This window comes from Anser cygnoides, chromosome 7, assembly GCF_040182565.1.
Source record: "Anser cygnoides isolate HZ-2024a breed goose chromosome 7, Taihu_goose_T2T_genome, whole genome shotgun sequence".
Lineage (NCBI taxonomy): Eukaryota > Metazoa > Chordata > Aves > Anseriformes > Anatidae > Anser > Anser cygnoides.
In genome coordinates this window covers 6236947-6252725 of record NC_089879.1, presented here as the reverse complement: position 1 = coordinate 6252725, position 15779 = coordinate 6236947, and the positions used below count along the sequence as shown (strand labels likewise).

Sequence of the window (15779 nt, the reverse complement as noted above, 5' to 3'; positions counted from 1 at the left end):
ATTATTAAAACACCGTAAACAGACAAAAATGCAGCATATAGATCCTCACATGGTATTTATTGGCTAGACATTGAAGAGCACATGTAATGAGCAAGCTGCCTTAGTGGGTATTAATTTGCAGGGAACGGGACCTTTGCCCCCTCCTTGCTGGTGAGTGCCGTAGCAGATGACCACTGCTGGGTGACAGTGACCTTGAGTCAAGAGAAGCCCCAGTTGCCACAAATGGAATTAATTACGGCGGATGAGCTGGGACCAGATCCTTGAGTGGTGCATATGAGCATAAGGGCTTGGAGATCAAACGAGCTGTGCCAGTTACTCTCCCTGGAAAGCTACACAGCTGCCGCAGAGGGGGAAGGGAGGTGGTGGGCAGAGGGGAGAGCCGCTTCATGCCAAGACGTGCTCCACATGCCATCTCCTCTGAATCCAGCATTTACTCTTCCATTTCAATTGAAAAACATCAGATGATTCATCTCTAGCCAGGCTATTTCCCAGCTATTTTCACATTCAGGATAAGGAATTTTCTCAAATGCTTTGAGGATTTTATTTTTTTCCATTCTCCCAACAAATGTGACAAGCTATTGGCTGTGCCTATCCAGCTTAAGAACTGTTTTTAGGATTAGCAAAGAGCTGTTAGTAGCATGGAGTGATCAACAGCTCCTTCTGGCAGCCTGCTGGCTCCAGTGGAGAGTCAAATAGTCGATTTACTCCAGGGACATTGCTGAGCACGTAGTTATCACTGCTAATTCTTGCTTTTAACCCTAACAGAATTTGCAGTATTTTCTTAGAAGCCTGAAAATAGCATTTTTCCTCTTTCCGTTTTGGCTATTTGCATAGTTTTCTTCCCCTACTTTTAAAAACAATGATGAGCATAAATGAAACGATTCACTTGAACGTTTATTCCTTATTGTCATCAACCTCATCATCGCCGCCGCTGGAACAGCCACGTTATTGTGCTCCCTCTGCCGGCTGGCTGCCCGCCAAAGGAAAACAAAGCTCTGACGAGGTTCTGATGAACGTTCATATCGACTGCTAATGCAATTTTAAAACTTCGGTGATAGACTGGTGGACACAAAATCAGATATCTCAGAGTCCCCAGTTCTTTCTCTGTCACATCGTAAAACTTTAATGACAGCAAATGCGGTAGAAGCTAGATTTAGGGCTGGAGCGCTTTTGGTAGAGCAGATTTTTGTGGGAATTTCCTAAGATCTTGTACCCCTGTGGAGAACTCTGCTGTCAGAAAGACTTGTTTAACCCCTAATTTGGCCTTTAAATTACTACAGAAAATGCACGCAGGTTAACTCACCAGAGGGAAAAAAAATAAGACAAAAAAAAAAAAAAGACCCTCTGCTTAATTTGCCCAAGAAACTGAACCAAAAGGCTTTCTTGTCAGGTGAATGGTTGCAGCTAATCTGTTTCACATGCCCGAAAGGAAAGAGATGCTCTTCCTCCTTTCTTGCCCAGCGGTGCTGTCCCAAGAGGCAGGTAATTCAGGTTGGGCCGGAAGGGCTCCGAGCCCTGCTTCCTGCTCCTACCCGTTTGTGAATGGGATCCGAATTCTCCTCTCCAGTTCCCGGGATTGTTTTTTGCTTGTTTCATATTGATTTCCTGTTTTGCTTAAGGTCAAGAAAACAGAAGTATTTTCATAGTGGTTGGATCTTGGATCTCTTTTTCTCAGTTTGAAGACCAAAGTGATTAGATCTTAGCCCAGCACGACCCTTAAAAAATTCCTCTGTATCACGAGATGAGCCATGGAATTAATATGCTGTTGCAAGCTCTCAGGCCTCGTCTCTGCTTGACAAAGGCCAAAACTGTATAATGGAGATTCAGAACCCTCCTCGGTCCTAAGATGCTAGCAGAAATTATACTGATGACTCACTAATGTGTTGTATTTTATTACAGCTTAATATGTTGGAATTGAAAAGTTCAGGCCATACATAGTATTGAAGTAATGTAATTACATAATTATATATTAGATTATATAATATAATTACCTTGAAATAATGTGATTATATAATATTTATCTATTTTGCTTTTCAAAAGTATGCCCTGAAATAAATAAATCAAGGAGAGTGCATTAAATGTAGTGTGTCTTTTTTTTTTTTTTTTTCCTTTTCTTCCAGGCAACCAGTAACGAAAAACACGTTTAGGCAGTACAGGGTGCTAGGGAAAGGCGGCTTTGGGGAGGTGAGTGATTCTGAAAGTTTCTGTTAAGAATGTTTCTTCCTTCTCAGGCACTGCAGGTTACAGTATCTTGATGAGACAGAGGCTGATTTTCATTAATTGCTGACAGTTTTACTTAACCTCTCTTGACACTGCAATCTCAAAAGAACACTTTCAAAAATTATTTTGTGTTTGACTGTTGCAGTCACAGTGGAATTAGGGTCACACCCTGCTTGTATTTTACTAATGGCTTGAGGTCACTGCCTGGGCAGCAGGGTCCGAGGAGGCAGAGGCAGGCCTTTGTGGAGCAGATTACCATCTACACAGACAAAAGGAGGTGGGATAGGAAGCAGGCGGAGGAAAGTGAAATAATTAAACCAATATTACACAGCAGGTTTGGAAACAGTAGACGGTTCCCCAGATGCCCCCGCCTAAGTCTTATTTGCTACACCACTGTCTCTAGCCTTAAAAGGACTAAATCAGATCAGACCAGATTGTGAGGAGCAAAGTGCAACCCAGAAAAAGTGTTTTCTTTGACTTACCCAGCAATTGTTCTCTTTAATTCTCAGGTCTGCGCTTGCCAAGTCCGAGCAACAGGGAAGATGTACGCCTGCAAAAGATTAGAGAAGAAGAGAATAAAAAAGAGGAAAGGCGAATCCATGGCACTAAATGAAAAGCAGATTTTAGAAAAAGTCAATAGTCAGTTTGTAGTGAGTATTGAACTCTCTAGAGCTTAGTTCTGTGCTCACCTGCTGGGCACCCTCTCCTGTTGTATCTGATCCCTCTTCCAACTCCCGTTACAGAAAAGGTGCCATTTTCTGTAGGGAGCCAATCCTTCCACATTTCACCTTACTCCTGCTCCATGCACGTTTGCAGAGTCTCGGTTTTATCTGTGGTCTGTGGGAAATGCACCAAGCAAGGTGCCTGTTTCTACCATGTGAGCTTGATGCTCTTTACAGCCTTGACTTGCATCAGGGCTTGCATCAGGCTGAGCTATTTTTATCCTGCGTGATTACCTGAATCCCCAGTGCCTGGGAGAGAGGAGCTTGGAGCAGACTGAAGGAGATTCAGCCCAAATAGATCAGAAGAGACTGGCTGGTAGGAGCATCTAGCCAGTGATGTGGAGCTGGTCTGCCTGACTTGGGGCTTTCCTGAGTTCTGCCAGCTCTTGTGGGCTGTCTGGGAACCCACTGAGATGGTGTTTTTCTGACAGCTGTCCAACAAAACAGAGCAGCTGGAGTTGGATCTCCCCTTGACTGTTAAGATTTCTGTTGCCCAGAAGCATCTGAGAATTAAACTTGGGGATTCTGATGATGAGTAGTCTGGGTTCAACAAATCAATCTATAAAATCCTAACATCTGATTTTTCTATACTTTTAAAATGTGTGTTTGCTATTGTGATAAGGCCCTTATCAAATTCAATGTGGTTTTTTTCTCTTTTTCTAGTGAAAATTGTTAATGAAAAGTGAGTGATTTCTCCTTAGTAGATAACTGAAGTGTCAAAACCATGCTACAAATGTTTTTCTAGGTCAATTTAGCCTACGCCTATGAAACAAAGGATGCACTGTGTTTAGTTCTGACCATAATGAATGGAGGTGACCTGAAGTTTCATATCTACAACATGGGAAACCCAGGCTTTGAAGAGGAAAGAGCTTTGTTTTATGCAGCAGAGATTCTCTGTGGTTTAGAAGACCTTCACAGAGAAAATACAGTATATAGGTAAGCATTCTTTGGAGTCTTAAGACAACTTTCCCAGGTAGAACAGAATTGTCTGCATCCCCCCTGCTCATGGTGGTACAATGCAGTTTAGGTGTCTCAGTGTCTTTGATGAAATTTTGCAAACCCATGTACAAATGCGGTACGATTCAGTAGTAGTGGAAGGAAGCAGTTGCTTCACTAGAAACATCATGTTTAAATTACACAGAACTAACACAAAACTCCCCCAAATCCTACTCTCAGCATGCACTGAATGACCTAAGAGAATTATGAAAGTTCTTCAAAGAGATTTAATTAAGGAATCAAGTTTCTAGTTGGTATGAAATGGAGATCATTCTATTCAAGCCTCTGTTTTAATTAGATTGTGTTGCATTAGGGGCTATGACACATCAGACATGGGGAAAAAAAAACACCTCTCCTGCCCCATAGGGAGCAGAATATATAGATGATGAAGGGAAAGCTGTGGCCCACGAGCCATGGTAGTTTGCTGTAATTGGTTTCATTCTCTCCTCACATAGTTTGTGCTGGTTTCATTCTCCTCTCATGCAGTTTGTGCTAGAGCAGGTGGAACCACTCTGAAGTCTGGGCACACTGGACAAATGGTGCCTCTTCACTTCCAGCTGAGAGCCAAGAGAGTTTGGAAAGCAGACACCCCCTCCATCCAGGGAGAAGCTGCACATCCTCACAGAGAGCACAACATGCTCTCTGCTGGAGCACTGCTGCTGCTTCAGGACCTGCAGCAAACCTGCATCACTCCTTGCTACCTCCTACTTTTCCTGCAAAATGAGGCAGTCTCTAGGCCTCCTTTACTGCTGTGGAGCAGGGACACGGCTGGCAGTGTCCTGCAGGCAGCCAGGGACTTCCCTCTCTTCCAGCAGAGTAATTAACACAGGAGGGTTTGAGACAAAGGGCACGGATTAATGCCCTAGGACATGGAAACTCTAGTTTTGATTAGCTAGATGAGCCAAGTTCTTGGTTTCCAGGCTGGCTTATGGCTATACACAAACACTCTGTCAGGACTTCTTCGGGTTTACTGGCTGGATAAGAAGGGTGGCTCTAGAGAGAGCTCTCATGGCTCCACAGGGATTTATTTATTTTTCTTTAATCAACAACCAATATAGTTGTAAACAACATTTAATGCTTGTCTTCGTGATCCTAGCTTGTGAAATCATTATTGCTGGCATTCACAGCAGAAGAGGTCCTGTAAATTGATGGAAGAACATCCAAGGACAATATTTCATAGACAATAATATGGTGGTTTGTTGTGCCTTTTTTTTTTTTTTTTTAACTAAGCTACACTTTAAATCATTGACATGCCCATGTATAATAAGCATTGTGCATATGCTTGTATATAGATAAATTATGATATTGTTCCTTGGAGGAGTTCTCTAACAAATTGCCACTCGGTTGCCTTGCTGTGACTCAGATCCTGCTAGCTCGTACAAGGAGGGCAGACATAGATAATATGCTGATTTATTTGGCACTGGCCCAGAAGTAGAATTTTTCAAGGAACAAAATAGAATTAAATGTTTAATGTCAACTGAAAAATCAGATCATGAGTGACATACCTGGCTTCCTTTTTCTTTAAAAAAAACCATCCTACTATGTTCAGAAAAGTTTTAGGAGGTATTTTATTGTTTCTTAAAAAAAAAAAAAAAAAAAAAAGTAAATCATAAGCATACCTTATTGATGAAAATGATAAATACATTCATAACGTGACTGGTAAAATGCCATACTAATGCCACTCTCTAATAAAACAAATTAGATCTGGCCATCTAAAATAGCATGGGGCTCTGAGAGAAATGGCATCCTACCTTCTTAAGAACTTGTTTCATGCTCCTCTTAAAAGAGTTGCTAGTTTGCACTTCAGATGGCACATTCATTTTGGTGATGAATGATATTATATCCTGGTAGGTGACATTTTCTAGCAGTATTTCAGGAGCAGCTGCAGAGACCCCTAATTTGTAATACTGCAAAGTGTTTTGGGACCCGTGAGAAGTGCTCTATAGGTCAATAAAATATAGCAACTAAACGCTACAGCTTTCTCAAGGTGAATAATTCATAGCAAAACACTTATTCCTCAGACTTAATTTCATTTTCTGTGAACAAAACGCTTCTGAGTAAATCAGAGCATTCCAAAATACCTCCCCATCTCATGCACCAGTGAGGCACGCTCTGTATGTGACCCGAAAAAACAACCGGGCCAGATTTCAGGTTCAGCATCAGATAAAAAGTCAGAATTCCCGTGTCAAACAAGGAGCTTCCATTATATTTCTCAACTGTATCATGTTAGTAAAGGTCAATGGGTTGATTGTTCTTGGAAAGCAAAGAAGAAAACCTTCTGCTTCTCCTCGAATTTATATATATATATATATAATAGCAGTGTAGCAATATATATATATTATAGCAATGCCTGCAAGCTCCAATCTGCATCAAGATCACAATGTCCTAGGCATTACAGTACACAGCAAAGCCTTGTCCACCATGATTAATTGTATTGTTTATGCTGTCCTGTAGAGCAGAACAATGCACTATAGCCTTTCCAGCATGGGCGTAGTGCCAGCAGTTTATGTTTCAGTATGTTTAGGCAAGGCCAGTTTACATTTCGGAAACTGTACGGTTGGGAAGCATATTTACACATAACTGGGTCCACAGAGGAGTGTTAATTCTTCTAGACATTTCAGCACAAAAATCACAGTCCTCCCTGACACTTCCAAGTGTTAGCCATGCAAAGGGAGCCATCCTTGATCCTGAGGAACCGGAGATCTGAAAACAGAAATGACAAGTGATGTCTGGGGGAAGGAAAGTTTGCCTTAATTGCCCTAAATCACAAAGGACTGTAAGGGTTGAACTGTTCTCGGAGCCTTCATGGAGTCTCTTGTTTTTTCATTCAAAGAAAATATCTTTTCTCAGCTAATATGTGGAATCCTTTTCATTTAGCCATAGTCATAGCTTTAGGTGGGACTAATAAGTGCTGGAGTGGAAGATGAAGTAACTAATGAAGTCTAAGTTCTTCAGGTAATAGTTCTTAAGGGATTTGGAATAAGTCTTAAAAAATAAGTAGGAAACGCCCTCCACCACATTGCTCCAGTACTGGGAAACTTCTGCTGATAGGCAGGGAAAGCCCACGGTGATATGTTAAACAAAATCACAGATTCCCCTCAGCGTCCAGCTGCCCTTCACATATTTCAGTATTGTTTACTTGGAAAGTAAGCTTGGTATGTTCTTGCTTGAAAAAAATTAAATAAAACCAGACAGGTTTTGAAGTGTCACTTTCAGCATTGTCGAAACTGCCACATATCTGTCTCTGTTCGGAGGAAAACTCACGGCACTGAAGTGATGCAGGAGGCCTCCTGCCCCGGAGGCAGCACGCCGCTCTCCTGTTGGGAGGGTTCCTCTTGCACACCCGCCTCTCTTTGCTCTTTGAAAAGAAATGCGTCTTGCTGGGAAGCTAACAGAATCAAGCTGGTTCACAAATGCAAGGAGGCCTTGAAGAAAGGCGAGACCAAGCACTGCTTGGATTTGGACCAGGCTAAATACTGGGTTTCTGTAGGAATCCATCAGATAAAATCAGGGCAGAAAGCTGTGAATTGAATCCGTGCGCTTCTCCCTGCCTTACCCAGCCACGCTGGTGCCTGATCCAGGCTCCCCCTGCTCCTGGCTGGTTCCTCTGCCCTGTGCTTGTGCAGAGGCTGCTCCTTGCCCCCGTGATGTCTGCATAGCAGCAGGGAGAGCAGCCGTACAGCTCCCGCTTTGACAGAAGCCCCCTGCCACCAGGAGAGGCAGGGATGGAGAGGGGCTGGCACGGACAGCACCTAAAAGCTGCAGCTGGTAGAGCCGGCTTGGTGTGGACAAGCCCTTTATAAGAATGACCTGCCACAGCTGTGCTACATATATGAAAATGGGAGATATTTTTTTCAGAAGTTCATAACTTGGCTGGATTGGGCATTTTCTTTTTTCCACATGAGCAGCGAAAGGCACATCTTTGACATCAGAGTGACCACCTTGCCAGTTTTCGTGGCACTGCTCCAAACCACACAGGCATCAGAGTTTCCTAAATGTTTGTAAGAAGAGTTTTAATCCGGGCACAGCATTCCCCTCTCTGCCCCTCATTTTTCCAAACTAGCTAAAACCGTTATACATGTGCACAAGTGCATGTACACACATTCACGTCACTGGCCTGAGCCAGACGCCAGGCAGAGCAAATCTGAGCCCAGCGGATTGCTGTTATCATTTTCATAAGCAAATAAAATATTTTAAAATGTTTAATATTTTAACAAAAATATTTTATAAAAGGAAATGTTGCAGAGATTTATCAACACGCAGGACTACAAGGCCTGGTTTATAGGGTTTACTGGTCTAGATGGATGAGTCCATTATAGAGTGCATTATGAACTAAAAGCGTGGCTTAGTGGAAAAATGTAACTCCAGTTTAGAAAAAGACATATGGTTTCATTCTAACTACGGGGTGAGTTGCAGAAAGTTGTATTGGTTCCATGAGTTCCTTACTGTTTGAGTTGACACTCAATTGGTTTATTACTAGTAATAAATGCACTCACACACTGTCATATGCTTATGTGATCAAACCCAGCTTCATACAAATAACTGCTATCTTTCATTTGCAGAGATTTGAAGCCAGAAAATATCCTGCTAGATGATTATGGTAAGTCTCAGAGGTTTACAGAGGTTCTTTCACAGTAAAATAGATTAAGTTAGTTTTAGGATACATATTGCACAAAGACAAATAATGCTCTGAAGTGAATAAGAGGCTCAGCATATTCTAATACTATGTCTTGGGGTGGGTGAAGTGCTAGGACTCGCTGCACGGGTGGAAGGAAGCAGCTGTGCTACACAGCAGGGTGTGTTCTTGAGAGCATGACTTTGCTGGTGGTGTCTGCCGTTTTTCCATTGTTTTTCCATCCCTATTGTTACAAGGCTAGCACAACACAAAGGACATTGTGATTTCTAATCTATGCTCCCCACTCCATTTTCAAAAGTACTTTCGTCCTTTGCCGAGCCAGCTCTCATTTTATGCAAAGCCAGGTACCCATTTGCTGCTGAGGGCAGCGGTAATCAAATCTTACGCTGAGTTATAGACCAGATGTAGTCCCTTCAGCCATCAAAGAGTCTCAGAATTATGTCAGCCCATCCATCCACTGTGATCAGTTCAAGATACTTCCCTACAGTATGCTACTCGGTGTCTTTTTTTGGTTTGCTTTGAAATACTTAACACAATCCACTCTAGTCCCTAGCCTCACTGTTAACATTTCACTGCATTATATCCCCCTCGGTAATTCCTCTTTTCCTTATCAATGAAACTGCTCCAATTCGATGATTTAAAACACTCATTTCTTCACATATCATAACAGTAAGTTACAAGAGTATTGTAGTGTTGACAACAGTTGTATTTTTGAGCTAATTTGGAGTCAAACGATTATATCTGCTTTGTGTTGTTTTGTTTGTTTGTTTTTCTTTTTCCTTCCAGGCCATATTAGAATATCTGATTTGGGCCTAGCTGTTAAAATCCCTGAGGGTGAATCAATCCGTGGAAGGGTAGGAACAGTAGGGTATATGGGTAAGTCTTCAGTAGCTCATCTTTTTGACAATTTGCTGGGATTACTTGAGCTTTGGAGATCTTTCTGCCATGTAGGCTTAAGAAAAAGAATTTTTAAAAATCACACTCTGCTGGGTAGAGTTCCCTGCAGCAAACCAGAAAAAATAATAATAATAATAATAAAAAATCTAGAGGAAATCAGAAGTCAGGAAAAGGCTGGACCACAGCAGCTCTTAATGAGACTGGTCTACAATGCTAAATCAGCAAGAAAAATTTAAAAAACAGATAACAACTGGGATTCTAGTGATTTTATCATAGATTTATTTCAGTAGGGTTATGTGCACAAAGGAAAGAAAAGATTTCTTTCTCGTTGCTACTTTGTATAGTATTTAAAAAGTATTTGTATGTTTGTGATGAAGTGGCTAAGTCCACATCTATGTTTTGCTATTTGGACAGTGGGAGGCTACACAAAAGAGTAGAGATTTGTACATGGGTAAAAAACACACTCCCAGATTTAACTAGAACTGTTTTTGAAATTGAATGTGATTATTTTCATGCATTCTCTGGGTAGGCATCCTTTGTGGAATAAAAATTGCATATGTTTATTTGACTAAATAGAAACTAGCTGATATGAGCCACTGTTGTATCATATGGAAGCTTTAATGAAAGCAAGCAAATCAGCTGTCATTTCTAGGTTTTGTTATTTCAGTGTAAGTCTGTGTACACACTAAGACTCTGTGCCCATGAACATATGTGTATGTGTTTTTGTAACTATGTATGGAAGGTAAGGATGCCTGCAAGGAAGTGACTATAAACCCACAGCAAACTGGATGTTTGCAACACAAAACAAGTAGATTTATTTTGTTATTTTTTTTTAAAGGAGGGAAAATAAATTATAAATTGAATGAAAAGACAGAATTTGCTTTTGGATAAATGTCACTGTTGTTTACAGGATGTGTGCTTGTATGTCATTTTGTAAACAGAGAAGTCTGGAAGCACTCTTAAGACTGGGCCCCTCCTTAATACTTAGCTTCAACTTGGTTTTGTTTTGTTTTGTTTTTCAATTGGTCTGACTTGGTAGAGAACTCAGAAGACAGCATGAACATGGCATGTAGAGAAAAGAACATGGCATGTAACATGCTGCATTTTCTGTAATTCACTCAAGAGAAATCGGGAGGTATTTTTATATTCTGCCCACCATTCTCTCTTCCCGCCAACATCAAACATTGTCACAGGATACATCTTTCTCCTCCACAGCTCCAGAAGTGTTGAACAACCAGAGATATACACTCAGCCCTGACTACTGGGGGCTGGGCTGTCTCATTTATGAAATGATTGCTGGGCAATCACCATTTCGTGGAAGGAAAGAGAAGGTGAAGAGGGAAGAAGTGGACAGAAGAGTGCTGGAGACAGAGGAGGTGTACTCCCATAAGTTTTCTGAGGAGGCCAAGTCCATCTGTAAAATGGTAAGGGGCTTGAAGGCCCGCTGTGGCAGCTGCATTAGCAAGCTGCATCTGACACGTTCTGAGAGGTAATGCGGTACCGTAGAGGGGCTGCAGAGACAAGCAATAATCAAGCTCATCTGTTGATGGGATGACTGCATTCTTTATTCATTCAAATTGTGTTTATTTGGGATCATGGTCATTTTGAGTCCTCTCCAAAGTTTTATGGCCAAGGGAGCGGTATCTATTCTCGTGAGACTTTGAATGTTAGTTTGTAGTCAAGAATGCCTTTCTGTGTTTTATAATCTTGTAGAAAAAATAAAAAGGACTTGATGATGCAAGACTCTCAGTGTCTCCTGCAAGGAACTGAAAACCCCATGCTTCCATTGTCTTTGGTGAGAGCTGGGGGTAAGCAGGACAAAGATTATGCAATGCAATTATTGTGACACTCAAATGTTGTCCCACCCCATCTCACTAACTTTGTTAGCAACTTTTCCCCCAGGGTGCCAGGGTATCCAGCTTTTTTTAATACTGTTGAGCTGTCCTTTAAAATGTTTTCTCACCCTTTCAGCTGGGAGTCATTTTCATAGCACAATAGCCATGTCTGACAATGGAAATCCTCAAACCCTTTGAGAAATCTCAAAGCTGTGTCTGAATTCATCAATGTCTTGTCGACATCCATCTTTAGAAGACTGAATTGTAATTTGGAAATGGATGTAGCCTTATTCTTGATTTGTTTGCTAGAGTGAAGTCTCCTTTGGAGACAGTGACATATCTATGTAAACTGTAGAGAAAGAATGAAGGGAGAGAAAGATCAACAAATAGGTAGTGAGAGTTGCACCAACATCTTGTGCAATAGGCAAGCAAACAGCATATCAACAACATTCTGGTTGGCTGGCTTCGTGAAGAGACACTGAAGTCTCCTTGCAAAGTAATAATGGTAGCATTGCCAAGTATCATGCCTGGAAGTCATTAACTCACAGCGCACCAACTCATTGCTGAATCCCCAGGGTAGTAATTAACTGACATCACTCTTGATAGATACTTTAGGCCATACACTGCCCTTAATCTGCGATTCAGAGCCCCAGCGTAAAAAGATGTAGGACAGCCACAGGCTAATACAGACCATTTCATGTGCTCAAAAGGTCTGCCATTTTTTCTCTAGTAGCATCTCAACTCCTACCAGGTGAAGAGCAGAGTCTGCTGGGGTGGCAGAGAGTTTGTGCACTTCCGAGTACTAGCATGAAATGAAAATGTCACAAGGCAAAAATGCTTTGCTTGTTCTATAGTTAGTTGCAGGCATGAGACATAAAATAATTAAAGTATACTTTGTAGAAAAATAACCAAGCCTGTGAGAATTTAAAAGCCGAGAAGAATTAAATGTAGCATTGATAGGATAGTACTGGGGGAGTAGACAGCGAAAGTCAACGTGTTGAAGTGGTCATTTTCATCTTCAAGCCATAGAACCCATGGTTTCAGAGAACCTCAGGAAATGATCTGTTTCATTCCCTTGCCCCATGGAAGGCATGAACTGTACGAAAATCACCCCTGACAACTTGGACATTACTACTTTACTGTCTAATCACAAGTTATGTTTGTTTAGGTGGTTTGTGCAAACTCTTAATGGATCCAAAGAGAATGCTGTCCTTTGTGAACATTAACGCATTAAAATTGCTGTGTCTTAAGACAAGAAGAGCCTTACTTCTGATAATGAGTATGATGAAATATGAGGTTTTCCATCCAAAAGTCATTTTTTAAAAAGAGTCTTTAAAAATCCAAGATTCAAATACATTTTCTCAAATTCTTTTGGCTCTTTATATTGAAAACCTGAACTTTGTTGCTTTGTATCAGCATCTTATCAGGGAACAAAAAAAATAGGTATAATTAAGTTTCCATCATACCTGCAAAATCAAGCATAAAGCCGTAGTACATAAATTCAACTTGGGCCATCAGAAAGATCCAAACACAACAGGCTTACCTATAGCATACTCTTCAGGGCAAGAGTGAGGAACATGTTTTCCACCATGTCTCCTAATCTTCTCTTCAAAGCGTACTCCGTGATCTGATAGCCTTACCATCAGGAAATATATTGCCTTTATTCACTTACTCGTGAAAACCCTTTAGTGTCACCCCATATCAACCTTCCCCCCTTGGATGTTTATGCCCTTTGTGTTTTTGCAGGGACATATCTTAGCTCCCATTAATCATCATCCATCCCATATTTCCATGTTTCATTTTCTAAGTCATTTCCCATAAATCAGCCCTCATTTTGGACTGAAGCAGAGATGAATAATAAATAATTAGGAACAGGGGCAGCTGGCTTTCTGGGAAGCTCCCCAACCCATAGTTCCCATATAACATAACTGCTTCATGTTTTGTTTTGTTGTTTTTTTCTCTGAAAAAAATCCTATCTTTCTAGGAAATACTTTCCGTTTGTTGTTGTTATGACATATACCTCATTGATGTACACGTGTGTTTCCCCGACAAGTGCAGTCTTGCATCCAAGGATGTGACTTGAAGTGCATTCAAGTGAACAGTACTGGATGAGCCCTTCTTGCTGTGCTCTTCTCTCACTCTGTCAGTGTCCTGTTTGCCTACATTTCCTGCAGACTAGCTTTCCTGTCATGTCTTATTCCTACAGCTCCCATTTTAGTCAACAGAAGGGATCTCTGATTGGAGAGTGCAAAGAAGACAGAGCCAGACCCTTCTCAGTGGTGCCCAGTGACAGAAAAAGAGGCAATGGGCACAAACTGAAACACAGGAGGTGCCCTCTGAACATCAGGAAACACTTTCTCACTGTGAGGGTAGTCAAATACTGGAACAGGTTGCCAAGAGTGGCTTTGGAGTCCTCACATTTGGAGATATCCAAAATCCAACTGGACGTGGCCTTGCACCTGCTCTAGGTGACGCTGCTTTGAGCAGGGGGGTTGGACTGGACAACCTACAGAGGTCCCTTCCAAGCCTCAGCTGTTCTGTAATTCTGATATCTGATTCCTTCCTGAAGTGCCATCCTAACCAACTACAAGATGATGGATTCTTTTTCTCCTAAAACCAATTTCTTCTGTTCTTCACTCACCACCAGAACCACTGTCATCATACTGCTGCTACTCCTGTCTGCTTTCATCCCTTCTCTCTGCTTTCGTCTCTGGAAACCAACTTATTCATATATTTTTATACCTTAAAGTTTATCAGTGCTGCCTAAGACTTACTTTCGGCAGAATAACTCGCACTCTTCAAATGATTATTACTGCTACAGCGAGTGGTAATAATAATAATACTAAAAAAAATAAATAATAATATCTACTATTGTAAGCCTTTGCAATGAGCTTTATTGTCACCCATGCCTGAGAGTTTTGACTCTTCTACATTTGGCCAGATTGGGCTGTGATTATCATAACTATAAGCAGTGCAATATACAATCATTTATGCCATTCTAGCATCCTCAGTCCCCACAACACTGTCTTGTTTTGTTTATTAAATCAGAGATATCTATAGTATTACTTTTCTATTCTCTAGAAATTGTTAAAAATAGTATGTTTGTTTCAGGGTTGAAATTTATGTTGGTGATCCCTTTATTTGATCAGCTTGGTCAATGGAATTGGTTTTACTATTCCCCTTCTCTCTTTTCATGAATTTCCCTTACTCCTGTAATTTTAAGACTACCATCTTTGAACTTAGAGTTATTTATTATATGGTATGATCTGGATATGAACTGACTGATCACATGAAGATAAATAAAGCAGTGCTTTGGGGACTGCTGTCTTTTTTTAGCAATCCTCACAACGCTTGTTTCTTTTTGTAAAGGAAGCAAAACAAAGTCCTGGAAAAAGTCTCAGACATTGCAGAGTTTGAATCCCCAGCTGGGATCAAATAAGTGACATGAAAATATCGAAGTTCTTTTTATCAAGAAAAATGTAACTTCACCGTTGCTACTCAAAGAGTCTTCTTTGAAAGTCCTTTTCTAGTCATGCTTTGTCTGTTAAGTCTAGACTAAATCCTGCCCTTACTTAGACACATCCAGTGTCACCTGGAGCCTTTATTACCAGGACATAAAGTTCTGCTGCTTGGTATAACTTCATGCCTAAGCCATCTTCAGATCTGTGGCTCTGTGAATTCTCTATAGGCTTAGGCTGTAGAATTACACTGAAACTATGTTTGAATGGGTCGTTGCACTGCCATTCTGGGAGGGCTTGTCATCAGACTCATGTAGTTCCTTTTGTTCTGCTCTTTATTCATTCCAAATACATCCTTTGAAACTGAATTAAACAAAACTGTAGAGATGACTCAAAACATAAAGCTGTTATCTCTGTTTTCTTTCCCTGGAGAGATTCCCAAATGGGATGCACATTTCAGGCTCATACACAGGTTTACAATTGCAGAAAGCTTCTGGAGCTGCAGGAAATGGTATAAGATTCATTATTACTTAGAGAAAGGATGGACTTTCCCTTCTGAGAACTATTCTAGTCCATGCTATTTCTTGGCATCCACAACGGAAGCCAGGAGAAGCATCTAGTTTTGTTTGCTGCCATCTCTAGAGCTGGCTGTATCTAGAGCTTATCAAAATCCCCAAATGTCTTATTTTTTCTCCATTGTGACTCTCCTGGGGTTCTCCTCAAGAGACAGGCAGTTGCTTCACTGCTGTTGGGCTTTACATGGAAATCCCATCCTTTCTGTTGTCTTTCAGTCCCAGTCCATCCCAGCAGCCTGTTCCCTTTTATGTCTTTCAGCCCACAGTGGCTAGCCACCCATGACCAACTGCATTCATACTCCAGAGACTTTCTTCTTGCATCAGAGGTTACTGAATACTTCCATCACAGAGGAGCCCAGGACCCCCCAGGCAGCTTTTTTCTATCCTCAGCCATTCCATCCTCTGACCCCACACACCAAACAACTTCTAACATTTACAGC

General features: G+C 41.2%; 1 protein-coding gene across 5 annotated transcripts in view; it reads left to right on the top strand.

Annotated features, from left to right (window-relative positions):
* GRK5 (G protein-coupled receptor kinase 5) overlaps positions 1-15779 on the top strand; it is a 168278-nt gene that overhangs the window by 136594 nt on the left and 15905 nt on the right. For all 5 annotated transcript variants that reach the window (XM_067000384.1, XM_067000385.1, XM_067000383.1 and 2 more), the window contains 6 exons: positions 2121-2184; positions 2730-2870; positions 3688-3878; positions 8501-8538; positions 9361-9450; positions 10687-10895. In XM_067000384.1, coding sequence (XP_066856485.1) covers positions 2121-2184; positions 2730-2870; positions 3688-3878; positions 8501-8538; positions 9361-9450; positions 10687-10895 — 733 coding nt within the window. The remainder of the gene's footprint in view (positions 1-2120; positions 2185-2729; positions 2871-3687; positions 3879-8500; positions 8539-9360; positions 9451-10686; positions 10896-15779) is intronic.